Source organism: Ascaphus truei, unplaced genomic scaffold (assembly GCF_040206685.1).
Source record: "Ascaphus truei isolate aAscTru1 unplaced genomic scaffold, aAscTru1.hap1 HAP1_SCAFFOLD_514, whole genome shotgun sequence".
NCBI classification, from domain to species: Eukaryota; Metazoa; Chordata; class Amphibia; order Anura; family Ascaphidae; genus Ascaphus; species Ascaphus truei.
In genome coordinates this window covers 185,233-205,620 of record NW_027456845.1, presented here as the reverse complement: position 1 = coordinate 205,620, position 20,388 = coordinate 185,233, and the positions used below count along the sequence as shown (strand labels likewise).

General features: G+C 45.6%; 1 protein-coding gene across 1 annotated transcript; it reads right to left on the bottom strand.

The window, feature by feature from the left end:
• Positions 1-2,346: 2,346 nt before the first annotated feature.
• On the bottom strand, positions 2,347-18,723 carry LOC142485029 (transmembrane gamma-carboxyglutamic acid protein 4-like). Its single transcript, XM_075584261.1, has 6 exons — positions 18,355-18,723; positions 15,230-15,348; positions 13,150-13,313; positions 10,453-10,501; positions 9,717-9,843; positions 2,347-3,879 (listed from the first exon to the last, which is right to left on the bottom strand). The coding sequence occupies exons 1-6, from the start codon at positions 18,552-18,554 to the stop codon at positions 3,639-3,641; spliced, it is 900 nt and encodes a 299-aa protein (XP_075440376.1). The 5' UTR covers positions 18,555-18,723; the 3' UTR covers positions 2,347-3,638.
• Positions 18,724-20,388: the final 1,665 nt, after the last annotated feature.

Genomic DNA, 20,388 nt, shown 5'->3' with positions numbered 1-20,388 from the left:
GCCCCCCCTGCGCGTGCCCGCCCTCCTGCGCGTGCCCGCCCCCCTGCGCGTGACCGCCCCCCCTGCGCGTGCCCGCCCCCCTGCGCGTGCCCGCCCCCCTGCGCGTAACTGCCCCCCCTGCGCGTGCCCGCCCTCCTGCGCGTGCCCGCCCCCCCTGCGCGTGCCCGCCCCCCTGCGCGTGCCCGCCCCCCCTGCGCGTGCCCGCCCCCCCTGCGCGTGACCGCCCCCCCTGCGCGTGCCCGCCCCCCTGCGCGTAACTGCCCCCCCTGCGCGTGCCCGCCCCCCCTGCGCGTGCCCGCCCCCCTGCGCGTGCCCGCCCCCCCTGCGCGTGCCCGCCCCCTGCGCGTGCCCGCCCCCCCTGCGCGTGCCCGCCCCCCCTGCATGTGCCCGCCCCCCCTGCGCGTGCCCGCCCCCCTGCGCGTGCCCGCCCTCCTGCGTGTGCCCGGCCCCCCTGCGCGTGATCGCCCCCCTGCGCGTGCCCGCCCCCCTGAGCGTGCCCGCCCCCCTGCGCGTGCCCGCCCCCCCTGCGCATGCCTGCCCCCCTGTGAGTGCCCACCCCCCTGTGCGTGCCCGCCCCCCCTGTGCGTGCCCGCCCCCCCTGCGCGTGCCCGCCCCCCTGCGCGTGCCCGCCCTCCTGTGAGTGCCCGCCCCCCCTGCGCATGCCTGCCCCCCTGTGAGTGCCCACCCCCCCTGTGCGTGCCCGCCCCCCCTGTGCGTGCCCGCCCTCCTGCGCGTGCCCGCCCCCCTGTGCGTGCCCGCCCCCCTGTGAGTGCCCACCCCCCCTGTGCGTGATCTCCCCCCTGCGCGTGATCGCCCTCCTGCGCGCGCCCGCCCCCCTGCGCGCGACCGCCCCCCTGCGCGCGACCGCCCCCCTGCGCGCGACCGCCCCCCTGCGCGTGACCGCCCCCTCTGCGCGTGCCCGCCCCCCTGCGCGTGCCCGCCCCCCTGCGCGTAACTGCCCCCCCTGCGCGTGCCCACCCTCCTGCGCGTGCCCGCCCCCCTGCGTGTGACCGCCCCCCCTGCGCGTGCCCGCCCTCCTGCGCGTGCCCGCCCCCCCTGCGCGTGACCGCCCCCCCTGCGCGTGACCGCCCCCCTGCGCGTGCCCGCCCCCCTGCGCGTGCCCGCCCCCCTGCGCGTGCCCGCCCCCCTGCGCGTGCCCGCCCCCCCTGCGCGTGTCCGCCCCCCTGCGCGTGCCCGCCCCCCTGCGCGTGCCCGCCCCCCTGCGCGTAACTGCCCCCCCTGCGCGTGCCCGAAACAGGGGGGGGGCACGAAACAGGGGGGGGCACGAAACGGGGGGGGCACGAAACGGGGGGGGGGACACGAAACGGGGGGGGGGACACGAAACGGGGGGGGGGACACGAAACGGGGGGGGGACACGAAACGGGGGGGACACACAACACGGGGGGGACAAAACGGGGGGGGGGCACGCAAATTTCTTCAAGCAGGACAAGATTGGTCTCCTGCTTACATGCACGTGACGTCACTGTGCATGAGCGCCAGGTCGCTCGCTCGCTCCGCTCTTCCCTTCACCCTGGACGAGGCCTTACTCTGTGCCCAGGACATACATGAAAACGAGAGGTAACTTCAGTGTATTACTTCCTGGTAAACCATTTTTATAAATAAATAAATAGTATCCCTCATGTTAAATACCTGATTGTTACAATTTAAATGTAAACACGATTGTGTATTTTTTTCTTTTTAATAACTTGTGTTAATAAATATCAAGTGTTTGCAATATTACTAATAATAGCCATGGTGTTAAAATAATACATTTTGTGAACCTGTACAAGGAAACATCTGGGCCGCTGGTTGATACAACGCAACTTCTTTCTGCGCTAACAGTATTAACAGTCTTTTTAGGGGTTACGCCAAGTTCAATTTGGCTGAAAATTTTGACGCACTTTTAAGTGATTTTGGGGTGCACATAAATGACATGCCTTTTACATCTGTACACCATGTGTAGTCCATTCATGTGCGCCAAAACAAATTAAATAAATCATTTGGGACGCAGCTGGTGCGGATGTGGAAATTATATCCGCGCACACAAGCGCAACCGAAATGTAATTTGACATTCGGCAACTTTGCGCCAAATAAGAGCTGCCGGCGACGCTTAGCACACAGGCTTTGTGTCTGCTCATTCTGTGCAATGGAAATTGTTACTTATTTCAAACTCCCCTGCCCCTATATGAGGCCCTCCCGCTCTCCCCCCCCCCCCCCCCCCCAGGTGAAATTCTGTAACAAAAATCCAAACATTAAACACAAAAAAAGCGGGATTACTTTAAGGGGGGGTAACAGTAACAGTATATTTGATCTTATGTTAGTAGAGTTATTACAGAGAATACACGGTTCAAAGAACAATACAATATATTTTAATATAAAAAAATTCCAAGTAAATAGTGGTAACAGCAAAATTAAATTAAAAAACAAAAAACAAATTCCTTTTAACCACATATACCAGCAGCTGGTCGCATTGGCACTGAAGGGGTTCATTCACATGCAAGTGCGTGAAACGTACAGTACATGCGTATTGAAATAGTAATGTTTTTGGAAACAGCAGTTTATCCTGGAAAGGGCCTTGCTTCTGCTCCTGCCACGGAGAGCCTGCTGCTCTGCAAGCCCATACATGCCGTTTGTTAAGGACGAAAACATTCCAGATACTTAAAGAGTTTCTGCTTTCTCAATAGAAAGCTGACAAACACTGAGCTGTTTGGCTGAGATCACAAGGCATTCATCAAACAATGTATACCATTTAACTCTTGCATGGCGTATTTTCTTTCATTTTTAAAGCAGGATGTGGAAACAATTAAGCGTTTCAATAACGGTTATATTATGCTGAGTTAGCATTGGTATCTGGAAAGCATTAAGTTACAATGCTGTCCACGTGAGGCGGCGATAGGAATAAATGCATAATATTACAGGCCCAATAACCATCCTCACCGGTCCTTTAACTCCTTCGTTACCAGACAGCACAGCATTGGCAGTGAGGAGGTTAACCCCGTCAGTGGTGGATGGGGATACAGTGCATCGTTTTCAGTATATCACTATGTTGGGTTTAGTTTTGTCTTCTCCAAAGTGAGGTCCCCATATCACAACTTGCCTTTTTATTTCCTGCATATACTTTCCTTTCTTTCATTGTTCAGCTAAATTCTTGTGTTTAAGATTTTAGTTAAAAAAAATAAATAAAACAATGTAAAAAGTTATTTTTCTAAATAACTAGTGAGGCCCCGGTGTAAATCCTAATGAACGAAACCTGCCCGTATTGTTACAATACAGCTCACAGTTCACTTCTATATCCTGTAGTTCTGAGACTTTCCCTCCTTCTGGCTTCATAGCAGACTGTGATCTGAGTCATTTGTATCATGGGTTAGTTCATTAAATTGGCCATTGATCAAACTTACAATGCGTACGACATGCAGCTTCGTTGTTATTTTTGCAAAGACACGGTCTTCACATGGTCCCCTTCCCTGCAAAATGTCACCTTCATTCTCCGGTTACCATCTTGTGTGAAACTCCAGAGATTCGTGTGCTTCTGTCGCATTCCATCAGTGCTCGAGATTCCTCTCTTGTCCTTGTAAAATAAGGATTACACGTCTCCCTAATGTTCATGAAACATGGCACATGATACATTGTCGCCGACGTCAAAACTCGTGCGAGGCCGGAATAGACAAAGACTTTTTGAAGACCTTTGAGTCCATCACAGTTCCGGGGTAAGGCGGTGGCGGCAGAACATTGCTTGGGTCACCCAATGCCAGGGCTTGCTCGTAGGATGGCAACCCTCCTTCCTCTGGAACTAGAGGTGTAGAGATGGGATACAGAGGAAACTCCTCTGTTCTCCTTGAGATGATTGAAGTGTTTCTGCATTCATGGTCTACGGCTGAGCTATTAATAAAAAAACAATGTATGTTTAATCCCACAGCCTAATTACTCTGTGCCAGTTCATTGTATTTTTCGCTTTTGGTTATACATATATAAAAATACATCCATGTTTTAACCCAGCGGATTACAAACATTTTATACTGTATGCCCCCCAAAAACATGTTAATTTGTGTTTGGGGACCCCCCCATTGTAACTGTATTTGTAAACATGTTTTATTTGTCTTAACTCTGTGCCCAGGACATACTTGAAAACGAGAGGTAACTCTTAATGTATCACTTCCTGGTCAAATATTTTATAAATAAATACATTTTCCAAAGATTTAGAACTTGGGCTTCCTCACGAAACATCCCATTTAAAAGAATAAAGATAGTGTACAATATATTGATACAGTGAAATTGTGTGCTATCTCTTTCCCGCTATCTGTGACTTCCTTTCTGTGGGGACATTCACTAAGGTCCGTTGCGGGGTAAAGCACGCAGTCCGGCGTTAACTACCATCGATTTAAATGGCGGTTGACGCTGGATCGTTGTGTTAAAGGTATAGCTCCCCTTACTACTTTTTTTGTTTTCTGTAGGTATGAAGCAGCAGGTCTCGGGAGCTGAACCGCCTTCGTTTCAGCTCCGGGAACGCCCCTGTTACCCCGAAACACATACCTCCGAAGGTGCCCCTGGTTGCATCCCCAGCTCGGGGAACTAAATGGAGTTTTAAATCACCCGCAGCAAGTGGGTCAAAAGGAAACAGCAACATCATCTGTCACTGCTTTTTATGGGCCCGGGAGATCATGAAGTACCGGCAGCACCTACACAGGTATACAGGGGTCCCCTGATTAAGTACCGGCAGCACCTACACAGGTATACAGGGGTCCCCTGATTAAGTACCGGCAGCACCTACACAGGTACGCAGGGCTCCCCTCTGCTTCATACCTTTAACCCCACGACGGATATTAGTGAATTTTCACCTGTCTTTTTGCCATTCTAAGTCCTCCTTCTCTATATCTTCCAGTGCGTGTGCCCCTCTTGTCACCCTGAGACATGCTAACAGTAACGCTGTATTCACAAAGGACAATAACAGAACGTTACAGCAGCAATCACCCCTTCTTGTTTCTTGTAACCCCCAGGATGGGACCCGGAGGGTCCCCTGGATTTGAACCGCACTATGAGGACTCCCCAGCTCCCGAGATATTTCCTGGTGAAGTTACCAGGGTTTAAATCTCCCACCAGCGGATACAAAACAGCTGCCAAATCTTGGGCCACTAGCCGCACCCCTAATACTGGTCGGCCTTTTAAATCCTTTTTCAGAACCTCCGGAGCTGAAGATTGGAAGATCCCCCCGCCCACCCCCTCAGCTCCAACCTCTTTAAAGGAAATTAGGCTAGTTAGGGGGGAAAGCTGTTTTTAACGAGGGAAAGTAAGGTTACTTTAGTCGGACCTAAACCTGAAGCTACTCCCATCCAGACCTGAAATATGGCACTTGCAGGCTCTGAACGGGAGTAACACCGGAGTTAGCTACGGTACGTTATACAAGGTATGGTACGTTATACAAGGTAACACGTTTATAACGTGATATTAAACTTATGCTAATGAGCTCTATTATGGCTGTTATTGTTGCATCCAATAAGCTTAGTGACTATGAAGGTAATTCGGGGAACATAATGTCCCCTCCGGTTTCAGGTAACATCCCGTTACCCAATTTAACAGAGTTCAGGAAATCCTCCCTAAGTCCACTGCGCCTCTCGGGCTGAGGAATGCTGTTGTAACTTCGTGCAGTAAACGCCAGCACTGAAGAGGTTATTGCAGGAGTGGCCACGTCTGTCCTCAAGGGTCACCAACCGGTCAGGTTTTCCGGATATCCCTGCTTCAGCACAGGTGGCTCAATCAGTGGCTCAGTCCTAATGTCTGCTTCACCTGTGCTGAAGCAGGGGGTATCCTGAAGACCTGACCAGTTGGTGCCCTTTGAGGACTGGAGTTGGCCGCCTCTGTATTAGTGTATACGGATTTTCAGTTAATTTCATCATCATTCTGAAACCCGATAAAGATTTATATTAAGGGAAGATGTTTATGAAGGGATTTGTGAAAATGGAGATACTATGGACTGAAATTTACAATGGAAATAAAAGTACCAACACAAATGGGAAGGGATCCGCTCTTTACTGCCAAATATGTGAGAGATAGAGGAAGCCAAGCTACTTCTACAAATAGTAAAGGCAGCAAAATTAGGCCATGTTTTAATTATGGGATTAGCAGTACAGCTAAAGGAAACAGAATTTTAGGTGGGCTAAAAAGCAATGACATGACCCGAAGTATTGAGAAACCAATTAGGACATTGGAAATACTGGGCCTAGTAATAGGAAGAAATGTATAAATAAATAATATTCTAGTGAGAGCACATTTGGGGAAGAATGATTGTAAGGCAGCGCTTATAGTGCCGGCGACGCGACGTCGCCCGAAAACAAATACATTGCCGCCGCCGCCACGTGCGCTTATAGTGTGTGCGACGGCGACAAAGCGACGAGCGCCGTCGCGGAAACTGGAAGCCGGCAAAATGTGATTTTTCAAGGGCTGTCGCGGCACGTGACGGCCCTTGAACAAATCAAATTTCCGGAATCCCGCGCCGCCGCCGCCCGGCGAAACGTAACTTTCGCCTGTGGCGACGGCGACGGGTGACGTCACCCGCCGTGTCGCCATCGCCAACGACGGCACTATAGGCACGGCCTAACACAGACACACTTGACATAGTTGATCAAAAACAGTAATAAGACTTTTTAATTTTAGAAAGGCAGATTTTAGTCAAATAAGGGAGGTTCTACAAGTGATAAGTTGAAGTTCTTGCAGGGAAAAATAAAGATAAAAGTGGTCAGTCTTTAAAGCATTGTTAGACAAATACACATATCAGTGTATAACCTGGGTACTAAGTGTAAAAGAACCAAGTGTAAACCAGAATGAAAGGAAGAGGCAGGCATTGTTGGAGTCAAGAGGGACAGAGACATCATTTCAGAATTATACGGAATGTAACAAAAGTTGCAAGAGGGCAATTACATTAACCAAGTTACAATGAAAAAGTATTGCATTGGAAGTAAGATCAATCCTAAAAAAATAATTCAAGTACATTAATAGCAAAAAGATTGGAAAAAACAATAACGGACCATTTGAGTGTAAGAGGTGCAGGCACATTATTGGGGATACAGAGAAGGCGGAGGTATAAAATCATTTATTTGCCTCTGTATTTAGCAAGGAGCAGCCAATTGCAAACATATTACAAGGGAAAGCCACAACCTCAATATTAACTAACATGTATCTAACACAGGACGACGTGCAACGGTGGCGTGATAAAATGAATGTAACTAAAGCACCTGGCCCCAATGGCAGGAACCCTGTGGTACTTAAGGAGCTACGTTGAGTCATAGTCAAAACATTATACAGTATGTAATATTCAAGAACTCCATTTCCACAGACTCAGTGCCATAAGATTTGTGTAAAACAGTGGTGGTGAATTTATTTAAGAAGGGAGCTAGCTCACAACCCAGGAATTACAGACCTGTAAGTCTTACGTCAATAGTGAGGAAGCTACTTGAATGTTTAGTAAGGGATAATAACCAGGAATACCTAACGGATAACACAATTATGGGTAATAGTCAGCATGGATTTAGAAGGGCCAGGTCATGACAAAATTACCTTATTAGTTTCTTTGAGGTTTTAAGTAGGAATTTAGGCCAAGGCAATGTAGTTTATATGGTCTACTTAGATTGCCACACAAGAGGTAAGTGTACAAGATGAAGGAAATTGGTCTGGGTGAAAATATCTGCAGTTGGATTGAAATCTGGGTGAAAGATAGACAACAGGGAGTATCATAAATTGAAAGTCTTCAGATTGGGCTACAGTTGTAAGTGAAGTACCTCAAGGTTCGCTGCTTTTTTACATGTTTATTAATGACCTTGAAGTGCGAAAGTCTCCATCTTTGCTGATGACACTAAATTGTGTAAGGTGGTAAAATCAGAGCAGGGTGTAATGTCTCTCTGACTTGGAGAGACTGGAAACGTGGGCAGGTAAATGGCAGATGAGGTTTAATACAGATAAATGTAAGTTTATGCATTTGGGAAACAAGAATAAACAGGCTACATACAAACTAATTGGGACAATGAGAATGATTTAGAATGATTTAGGAGTGCTTGTAGACAGCAGGCTTAGCAATAGTGCTGAATGTCATGCGAAATCAAATTGGATAGTATCTTGTATAAGCAAAAATGTTTCATTAAAACGGTAGAAAACATCTTTTACTCTCCAAAGTCTTAAAAAGAGTTAAATTCCAAGGAGTACATTCACTAAAGTGCAATAGCAATAATCTCTCCATAACAGCCACATGCTATTAACGAGCAGTAATGTCGATAACATTTTAGTGAATATACCCCCAAGTATTTGAATCAAATATTCTTTGACAATGTCACTTCGAATTTTTGAATTTAACCCTTTAGTTCTGCCAGGGTTATTCTTTCACTAAAATCAGGGTACAGCTGGCATGTCGGAAAAATGTCGAGTGTAGTCACATGTAGCTGTTGTTTTGTAATAGACATGTCTAAAACAATGTAGACTAAAACCATGGAACGGAAGTGTATCCGGACGAAAATATTAGATGTGCATTAAGACATGCCTGGGCATATAATTACGAGAGAATAATTGCTCGCTAAGCGTGTTGTTAGGCAGGCAAAGCTCCACCTTAGAAGCACTACACTATTATTCTGCTTTAATTAGTCCTGCAGTGTCTTATTACACATAAAAAATACTGGAAAGAATGGAGTGTTATCGTAAGAGCAGATTGAAACTCAATATACCGCTTCTTTCATAGGCTGAGTCCATGGTCAGCGCTTATCCGCTGACCCGTGCTGAGGCGCGCTGACGCTTGTCAGTGAGCCCCTGCAGCCGCAATGAGAGTGGCTTTAGCAGGGGCTCGCGTACACTTCCGCAAGCGTGCGGAGGCGTAGCTCTTAATTTTTTTTTCCGTTTCGGTGCTCACGGGAGCGCAGGGCCAGTCACGTGAGCGGTTCGCCCAATGAGGGCGAACCAGCTCCGTGACATCACTGGCCCTCCCCCCTGACACGCCCCCGGACGGCACGCGAACTAAGGCCAGGGAAAGCACCCGCTTTCCCTCAGCCTCAGCGCGCCTCCGCACGGCTGGAGTCACCATGGACTCAGCCATAGAACCAAAATGTAAGAGGTGGGTTGGACGTTCCGGTAGCAAAGAGCTCCTGTCCTAAACCTTCTTACATCGCAAAGCGTTTTCCTTAAATGATAAACCGGTCAGGCTCTGCCATGTTGGGATAAATAGCGGAGCAGGTAACACTGGAGACCAGTAATTCCCAAACGGAGATTGGACAAGCACTGGAGGAACATGAGATCCCATAGAGAAATACTTCATATGTGTGTGACCTCTACGCCTCAAGTATGTTCAGGAGAAAGGATAGAGACAAAAAGTTGTTATTCGATAAAATGAAGTCCATGGACGTTTCCTTGCGATTGTGCCCCCATCGGCACGATCACAGTTTAACGAATAACCCCAAAATGGAAAACAAGGTTACACTAGTATATTCAATTACTATTAATCAGAATAAGTACACATGGGGAAGATCTACATTTTATACTAATACTCCTATAAATAGCTGGTACGGCAGACAAAATATGTTTGTCAACTGCTGCTGTACACTGAATGACCAGTGGGACTGAATGACCACTGGGACTGAATGACCAGTGGGATATCAAAGAGTGAAGACGTTAATATTATTCATACTGATGGAGCCTTCATCTTAGACAAAGTAAAATACTGACATGCACAATTCTTTCATACTTACACAGGACAGTGTCTTTTCGGGTCGCATTTGCTTGTGTACAAATAGTAACCGAGAAGTCCGAATATGACCAAGAAGATTCCGGCAGAAATGACCCCAGTGAGTAGTCCAACCACATCAACCTTTACAGCTGCCGTGAGAGGAGAAGTAGGAAGCCCATTAAGTCCTGAATAAATAGGGCACCTATAGGCACACGGGCTGAGGGCCCATGTTGCACACCCTGATATAGATTTTATATATATATATATATATATCAGTTGTTTTTTCAATGCTATTATTTTTTTTACCATTCTACATTTTCTAATGGGATTGAATAATGTCTTATAACATACTTCTAGGAGACTATCAATTAGTGCAGACATGCAAACCACAAGCATTTGGTGGTTAGATGGCACTAACTATGCCACATAAACAGGTAAAATAACAGTAAGCCAACCCTATTGTTTTGAGATTATTTAATAAGAAGCCGACCAAGCAGTGGCAGGAGTTGAAACCTCAAATTCTTCACTGCTATATTGGATTGCAATGCATTGCTAGAAAGTCTCCAGTGAAGGGACACTAGGCCATAATTATTAAGTAATGCTAAGCCTTAAGGCTTCCGATGATTTGGATAGGCTGTAAAGGGCTTTACAGTTTAGCCACATTTAGTCAACCTGGTCCTAACTCCCATGGTTTGGCTTTGAATTCAAGTTAAGTAAAAAGATCATGGTTTCTCAGGCCAGCCTCTTCCTTCTCTTACCTTGGCTTGCGTTGGAATCCTTGGTTGAATATTCCTTCCAAAATCCCATCTAAGGAAAAGAAGAGGAAGGCTTTCAGTTACCAGGACATGATGACAATTCCTCTCAGCCAACTCGGCAATGTGAATGTGATTGATACACAGCAGTATAATTACCGTCAGAAAACACTTCAAGTGTATCTGGACCTAAAATATGGATGTACTGTCTGGTAACCGAGCTCCAAAACACAGACACACTACTTTAAGTTTAAACACCAGCGACAACACTTTCCTCCTATCTTGAGAAGGTTCTATTAAAGGTTCAGGAACCTTCTACCTTCCAACAAAATGTAAGTTCCACAGACACACCTCGAATCTACAATCCCAAAACCGTCAACTTATTAAAGTCGCCAGACTCAAACGCACTGGACAAGCTGGTCGTGCCCCATCGGTACCGGGCGCCAGGGAATAGAATGCCCTCCCCATATCCATCAGAAACATCAAAGACCCTCCCCCCCATGCAGAAAACGGCTCAAGGCTTGGCTCTTTGAAATCGCCTTTCTGAACCCAGATTGCTTCTTCGCTCCACTTTTGAAGTTTTTAAAAAGCGCGTAGGAGCTGGGTTCTGTGTACGCGCTATACAAGACATTGAGATAGATATTAAGGATTGAAACTTTGGCGATAGATGCAACGAGCTATGCACATTTATAACTGAGAATAGTGCGTCCGTGTTTTCTTTAGGAAATACTCTTGTGTTTTGGCCAGTGACACAACAGCAGGGGGCGACTTTACCCGTGCACCTCACAACTGGAACAGTCTACCGGAGACTCTCAAACCGCCACCAGTCTTAAATTATTTCAAAACTAAAGCAGTCTCACATTTTAATCTGGTCTGTAACTGTTACATACGCCTATAACATATATTATCTCTAGCTGTACATCAATGTCTGTAAATATAATGTATAACCTCTGTTCATTTAATGTAACCATGTATTGTCACCATAACTCTGTGCCCGGGACATACTTGAAAATGAGAGGTAACTCGCTGTATTACTTCCTGTAAAACATTTTTTATAAATAAGTACTTTAAAGGAGAACTCACAGGACCGGAGTCCCTGCATCTTTACTCGAGAGAGTAACAATAAACTCCATAGAGTGATTGTGACATTATTAGGGACGGTGCTGGACTTCTGCCCAGGAGGGCCCCATACATTTCCTTATTTGAAGCTGGATTATTTATACATAACTGAATTCTTCAGTGCTTAGAGTTCTGGACACTTTTCCCCATACAAAACACCACTGTATTGCACCTTATAAATATTTTTGACAGCGGATATTTTAAGGTGTATAGACAAGCTCTTTTCTATTGTGTTTCTGTAACATCCACGACTTCCAAAGTATAATACACCCAATGTCTTTTATCAATGACCCACAGCATACCAAACCTCAAGCATATCTGTACAATGTAAAATGACCATGTTTGCTCATTATCTGTTCAGATGAGGTACACAAGATGGCGAGTCATTGCACAAACTATTTGTCTTCTTGGATAGTCTCCAATGACCTCAGATAAATCACAAATGGCAAAGCATAGCAGAGGCTTGAATGTTTTACCAGAGGTCAGTAGTGACAAGTGAAGATGAATCTGGATGTACTATGGCCCATGATTTATGCAGCATGGCATTTCTGTTGTCTGTTGCCTAGTTCCTGTATGTATAAATTCATTGCACGTTGTGATATCTTTCAATGGAATAACAAGAGACTTCATTGCAGATGTACCAGTGTATACAGACCTTTCTGTACCTCACAGGTGTTTTCATGTTTATTGTGAAAGTTTCAACATTTCTGTGCGCACTGTTTTCATCTATAAAGAATTATTTTATTGGTCCATTGGTTGGTGTCATATTCTACAATGAATCAACACTTCCCCGGTAATAATGTAGATCAGGGGTGCGCAGATTCTTTTCCCTGCGCCCCCTGCCTGCTCTCACACCCCTCTCGCGCCCCCCACCCCCTCTGCTCGGCTCAGGCGTCAAATGACGTCATGTTGCCATGGCAACGCGTCGCTAGAAAGTTAAGTTAAGTAGAGTTACAGAGGCCTCGCAGGATCCCCGGCATTTAATTTAAATACCTTTGGGGAAGAGCGGGGCCTCTGTAACCGTCCCCCCCCTCCGAGAAAATTACGCACCCCCCATTCCCCCCAGTTTGCCCACCCCTGATGTAGTTGATACAACTTCGTACTGTATGTTTTAAATGTAAAGATTCAGTAGCTCGCAACTATTTTATTTTCAGAAATATATGAATATATATCACCTCGCCTACTGTCTAAGTGAATGAACTGAATCATCAATGGTACATTTATTATTACAATCAACATCTCCCTAATAAATAACATTCTTTATAATAACTACATATTTTATTATTATATACAGTGTTCGACAAACCTATACATTTGCTCGCCCCGGGCGAGTGGATTTAACCCCCGGGCGAGTAAATATTGGCCCAAGCAGCACACGTTTGGTACTAGGTGGCGAGTAGATTTTTTTGTGTGGCGAGTAGATTTTTTGGTGATTTGTCGACCACTGATTATATATATTTATTATTATTTATATTATTTAGAATAATTTCATACGGCAAATAAAACCCCCCTTGTGAGCACATTCACACGTCTCAGGCAGGTCCGCAGAGATGCCTTTCCCCATTATCTCTTAGCATAAATTACCGTTGTATCGTGGTCCTCAAAGATTTCCCTGGCCTCCTCGTAATTGCAGAGTTCTTCATAGCATTCTCTTTCCAGGTTCCCAGGCACAAACATCTCGAAATCAAACTGGTTGTACAGCAAACGCCGTCCGAGGAACATGCTGGCGTCTTCCCCATTTGTAAACACTATGTAGATGATGAGATCACGCAGAATTTGAACGTGGGAACTGCTTGCAAGGAACAGGTTGGGAACGGGGGAATAGGTGGCAACGAAATGAAGGTATAAGGGAAACTGATTTCCAGGTGTTACATGAGGTTTCATTTGTATTTTTGTTAAACAATATGTCAGCAGGGAAGATACATGTACATTAGTAAGACGTTCATGTAGGGCATGGGTTCTCAACCTTATTTCGGTTAAGGAACCGTATAATTATGCCATGCAATACTGCAGAACCCAAACTCTCTCTACTAACGCTAGATCAGATGCATTGTAAGGAACCCCAACCCTCTCTAATAGTGCGTCTGAGATCAGATGCATTGTAAGGAACCCCAACCCTCTCTAATAGCGCGTCTGAGATCAGATGCATTGTAAGGAACCCCAACCCTCTCTAATAGCGCGTCTGAGATCAGATGCATTGTAAGGAACCCCAACCCTCTCTAATAGCGTGTCTGAGATCAGATGCATTGTAAGGAACCCCAACCCTCTCTAATAGCGCGTCTGAGATCAGATGCATTGTAAGGAACCCCAACCCTCTCTAATAGCGCGTCTGAGATCAGATGCATTGTAAGGAACCCCAACCCTCTCTAATGGCGTGTCTGAGATCAGATGCATTGTAAGGATCCCCAACCCTCTCTAATAGCGCGTTTGAGATCAGATGCATTGTAAGGAACCCCAACCCTCTCTAATAGCGCGTCTGAGATCAAATGCATTGTAAGGAACCCCAACCCTCTCTAATAGCGCGTCTAAGATCAGATGCATTGTAAGGAACCCCAACCCTCTCTAATAGCGCGTCTGAGATCAGATGCATTGTAAGGAACCCCAACCCTCTATAATAGCGCGTCTGAGATCAGATGCATTGTAAGGAACCCCAACCCTCTCTAATAGCGTGTCTGAGATCAGATGCATTGTAAGGAACCCCAACCCTCTCTAATAGCGCGTCTGAGATCAGATGCATTGTAAGGAACCCCCAAACCTCTCTAAACATCACTAGGTTTTTTGTAGCATTGGAGCTCAACTGAGTTATGTTCCCTCGTGGACTTTTAAACAACCGTCCAATAAGAAGCCGCAATGCCGACCCCTCACCCCCCGATTTTCTCTAAATGCGGGGGGAAAAAAACACCAGCAACTAAAACGGTAAGTACTGCGGCAAGCCCCGGAGCTAAAAATAGCGAGGTTCAGCTCATGAGCACCCCCAGTTCCAATTATGTAAAAAAAAAAATTCATAGTAATTTTTTTTTTTAAACATAAAAAAAAAACCCCATGGCAAGCCACTATTGTTGCTTTAACCCTTTGAGTGCCAGAAGAGGCCTCTTCTTTCCATCCCACTTCATTATATATGGCGTTCTGGGATCCACGGGAGCGCAGAGCGCGACCTCCCCTAGAAAAATGAGCTGGGACTTTATGACATAGCTACTTTATCGTGGGGCCTGTGGAGTGCCAGTCGTATCAAGGGCACCCAAGGGTTAAACTTCTTTATATATCATCATCAGCCCTTGTGATGATGTCACAGACTTTTGCTCGGTTTCAAACCAAATAGGCACCAGAATCATAGATTGCAAGCTCATCTGGGCAGAGATTGTGTCCTTAAAGATCCCTGTGTGCTGCGTACCGCGCGCTATACTGTAATTGTGACGCGCTTTGAGTCCCATTGGGAGAAAGACTCTATATGAAGTAAAAGTATTATTATTATTTTATTATTATATAGGACTCTTTATGGCCCATTCAGTTGAATAGGGGCACGAGGGGGTCTTCCAGCATGGAAGGTGTTTCAAGGAATAGCACTGTTTAGTAAACATGGCTGCAAAACTTTTTTTTTCTGCCCTGAGACAGAGACGAGGTTGGAAACCGCCAGCTTTGTACATGCAGACACGTGTTGCAATACCTTCTTTATGTCGATCAGAGGAAGCGGATTCCACCAATTTTCTTGTGCAGTGAGGAAACCCAAACACCACGGAAGGCAGCTGGCAGAGTAACACCACTCTGATAACGGACGTCCGGCACCTAAGAAAAACACACACGAATCTTCAGAGCAATACAGGCATACCCCGCATTAACATACGCAATGGGACCGGAGCATGTATGTAAAGCGAAAAAGTACTTAAAGTGAAGCACTACCTTTTCCCCACATATCGATGCATGTACTGTACTGCAATCGTCATATACGTGTATAACTGATGTGTAACAGGCTCTATAGTCTCCCCGCTTGCACACAGCTTCGGTACAGGTAGGGAGCCGGTATTGCTGTTCAGGACGTGCTGACAGGCGCATGCGTGAGCTGCCGTTTGCCTATTGAGCTAGATGTACTTACTCCCGAGTGTACTTAAAGTGAGTGTCCTTAAACCGGGGTATGCCTGTACTTAGAAGTTAGGACAGATGCTCAGTGTAATAAGCATGAGAGCTGCATGGTGTGTGGATTTTATTTATTTTTGTTCGGGTTATTTTATCATGGAATAAAGTACATTTTAGACATCGTATTTCATATTTCAGCTGAATACATCACGCACGGTATAACGGCAAAGCGGTTTTTGTTTCTGCTGCCTGCTTGTGTCTAACATTGCTGTGTCCCCTGCCATACTTTGAAGTGACTTTACATTTTGTTTTTTTCCTCCCGCTAGGGTTGAAGCAGGGGGGTCTTCGAAGTTGAGCCGCGTTGATTTCAGCTACGGGGACCCCCTACTTCCTGACATACATCTGAAAGGGGTGCGCGTAGCAGCTCAGGCTGGGCACATACAATGTCTGTTTAAGGGTTCCGTCAGCCAATAGGAAGCTGCGCCATCGTCCCTTACGTCTTCCTATTGGCCCATGTGCCATGGGACCTTTAAACAGAAGTGAGATACCGGCGTCACCATCAGATGCAAGTATCTCGGGGAGCAGGGGGGTCCCCGGAGCTAAAATCAACACGGTTCAGACCCCCTGCTTCCCACCCATGGGGTGGGGGTTGATGGCAAAGTTTCTGTAACCACGATTCTGCACTACCTTCTCAGGCTCTGGGAGACACCTCACACCCCATTCATGTCACTATTTTCCAGCGATGGAAGCGGTCTTGTGGCAGAAGGCTGCTTAATAAATATTGGCCCAACTCTACTTACTTATTGATCATTTATATGGCCCCGATATTCTTAAGTGCACTACAATGTGGTTTGAAGTGATACAATATTAGAAATAGAACCATAATAAATCAAGAGATAAATGTGTAGCTCTCTCTAAGTTTTACTGACCACACAAACAGTTTAGGGCACGACACTAACTTATTTGGGTCCCTCAAGGTTCCGTAGAGGTGATGACACAGGATACATTGCTTGCAGGCAGGGTGTACAAAAATACACGGAAAGCCTATTTTTCATTGTGGGTTGATGATTCACTTTCATGGCTTTATTGGTGACCCGGCATGTCTGGGAACATCTCCTACTAATGGATCAGATACCCTGATTGCAATGCATGATATGGCATGTCGCAGGTTCTCCACCTCCCTTCACTTATTATTGGGATATTCTTTTATTTTTTTTTAAGCTACCTTAAGGTGTACACCTCATGTTCAAATCCATCCCGGGAAGGCCGGGGGGAGATTAAAGTGAGTTCCCCAAGTGTCGGAATGAACTCATAAACATGAGCATTCATAAACAGCTTAACCTGTACGCCACACCTAATCCACCATCAGTCAATAGCAACCCATGCACGGGTACTCGGGACTAATCTTCGGCTCCTCTCTCTGGCAAAAGTATAATACAGGTATATGTATTTGTATGCTGCAGATTGGTTAGCAGAGCTTGTTAAATCCAAAGCAACCGTCCTCTATCTGAGGAGCAGCAAACGCTTCATCTGTGTGGGATAACCCAGTGCCTGCTCCTTCTGACCTTGGGTTGTTACTTTGTCTCCTTCGGCTACAAACACACAAAGTGTCCCCATTTGTAAACTCCAATGAGATGTGAGCAAAGTACCAAGGTGAGGATTTTTCAGATCCCTACTGTAACTCAGTGAAAGAAAAATACAGTGTAGAAAAAACACACAGAGACACATGATAAAGCTAGAAAAGCTATTTATACTGTAGTAGCATTTCATGTTCAGGTGCCCTGCAATTTAAATGAACATGCTGCAATGTGGAGCTGTATTGAGTACTACTATCCCTCAACTGTCTAAAGCAGTGATGGAAAAGTATGGCCTTCAAACGGATTAACCTAGGGGAGGGATGCCAGCTCCAGTCCTTAAGGGCCACTAACAGGTCAAGTTTTAAGGATATCCCTGCTTCAGCACAGGTCACTCAATCAGTGGCTCAGTTATAATGACTGCATCAACTGTGCTGAAGCAGGGATATCCTGAAAACCTGACCTGTTGGTGGCCCTTAAGGACTGGAGCTGGCCACCCCCTGCCCTAGGGCTATTGTATCTGGTTGAAATCCTTAACTGCCAAATGCATCTCATAATTACAGCTGTACATCCCACTGCCCAGTCCTGCAGCCCTCTCTTAATTCCTCCCAAACACCTACAGAGAGATCCCCATTAGGGACAACTCTCCTATTGGAAAACACAAGATACCACTCCCGATATAGAGCTCACTGTTCGGCCTCACTCACGCGAAGACAAGCCTCGCTGGGCTTGAAAAGGCATGTTATTTTGCATGCTCTACGACAAAAGAGAAAGAATGGCTCCAACACATGGACGCGACAGGGAAATCGGCAGAACAGCGAGTTCTGTATTCAGTTCTGCATTTCTTTCCATTTTTGCTGGACTGTTTCTACCGTGGCCACACCGGCGAGGTTTACCTCCTCCACACAACCAATTTTCTTCCTTTTGCTCAAACTATATCTTGTTGTTCTTTCCCATTGGTTTTAGATCAGACGGGTGAATGGGTTCCACACGGAATCAATGGGAGAACGCCCATCAGTGTGAGTGTCCGGGTTAGCTGGAGTTTACTTGGAGGAGACTTCAATTGTTGTTTCTGGCCCATATGATATTGACAACAACAACAATAATAATAATAATAATAATAATAATATAAAACATGTTTTACCTCAAAGCAGGAGCCAGGCAGACATCTTTGAATAGATACATCAGTCCCAGAAGGCCAGTGGTCGTACTAAAACCTGGTTGTTGATCCCCCAGCGTTTGATCAGAAAGCCATAACAGAGCAGTGTAAAGTCCAAACAAATATACAAGGTGAGCACAGGTATGGGCTCTATGTATATACTTCTCCAGGAAGGGGACAGACATTCGCTGCTGTGGTTTAGTCCCAGCCTATAGAAGTCTACCGTAGATAGTCACACAGTGATGTGGTCAGGGCACACTGTGCAGAAAAGCTTGTCATACTCCCATTTCACACACACGGAAACAAGAACGACAAAATCACTGCTTCAGTCAACAGGTACAGTAACTCCTCCTTAAAGGGGTGTGGGCTGTGCTAGTGACGTAAAGAAGCCACTTGTCTGGTCTTGAAGCTGAAGAACCTGGTTGATTTAATTACGACAGCACGGGCTGCGTAGACACATCTGCAAATTCATACTGCTTCCTGTGTCATCGCATAGTGAGCAGGACCCTAATAAAAACAAGGCACGCCACTCTGTGTGATAATAGCATGTTATAATAATAACAAGATACAAATTAATGAATAATAATGATTAATTATAGTGCCTAATGTGCATGGTAATAATGGGACTTTATCCAGAGTCACAAGTCGATGTCATTGAACCCACATTCACTGACTGTCTCTGTAAGTTCTTCCCACTTAGATTGTAAGCTCTTCGGGGCAGGGACTCCTGTTCCTAATGTTACTTTTATGTCTGAAGCGCATATTCCCATTATGTGTTGTATTATGACGTCATTTGTATTACTGCTGTGACGCGCTATGTACATGGCAGGCGATATATATAAACACAGATATACATACATACTTCATTGGCGCATATGATTATTACCAGTATTATCATACAGTGCTGTACAGTTTTACCCCTCGTGATCATGAAATAATACCTTAGGGTGATGCCAGTACCTCGAGCTGGGCTTTGTGTGATGGAGCATAGAAAACAAAACACCCTGCAAAATTAACAGAATGAAGGGGGGGGAAAAAACCCTTCAATAATGGCAGTGAAAATGTGGGTTTTACTGCCCGTGTGATGACAGATAAACTAGGTATGTTTAAGAAGTCACCATAGAATTTAACCAAGGTTAAGCTCAATAGGCATGTCTTTTTTCAACCTATAATACCCAATAGTGACTCTTACCTGAATCCCTTGAGTTGCTATTGAATAGTACAGGTATGCCTGCCTTACTAATGTAGAACTGTGCATGTACCACATGTAGAAAGTATGAAGCATATCAAGCTGTAATGATCCAGGGATGGACTGAGTTAGTCATAGTCAGTAATCCCAATTACTCAGTGGAAGAAATTCCAAAGCCGTTTTCAACAATGATCTCCAACTACTTATACTTGTGTATATATATATATTACAGTGGTCGACAAATCACCAAAAAATCTACTCGCCGAACAAAAAAATCTACTCGCCACCTAGTACCACACGTGTGCTGCTTGGGCCAATAGGAGCTCGCCACGATGTTAAATCCACTCGCCTGGGGCGTGCAAATGTATAGGTTTGTCGAACACTGTTATATATATATATATATATATATATATATATATATATATATATGTACACACTATATATATATATATATATATATATATATATATATATATATATATATATATATTTTTTTTTTTTAAATTAGGTATCAAAAACCATTTGATTTATTACAACTATATCTGCTGTTAGTAAACTTTGGTTTGATGTGGGACTGCAGATTTAACCGTTCTGCTGTCAGAGGGAACAGCAACATATTTCAAAGGGGTTAATCAGATAAGGGTTTGAGGAGAAGTTTATCAGATACACGTTGAATAATAAAGATAATTCTACAGGGTGCAGTTGCTAATTGTGTAATTGGTCATGTTGAGACACGGGGGCCTATGCTATAAGCCTTCCACAAAACTGTTGGAAGTACGATCATTCACCCAGTAGCCCAAGCACGCTGCCGAGGGTCTCACATGACTCCT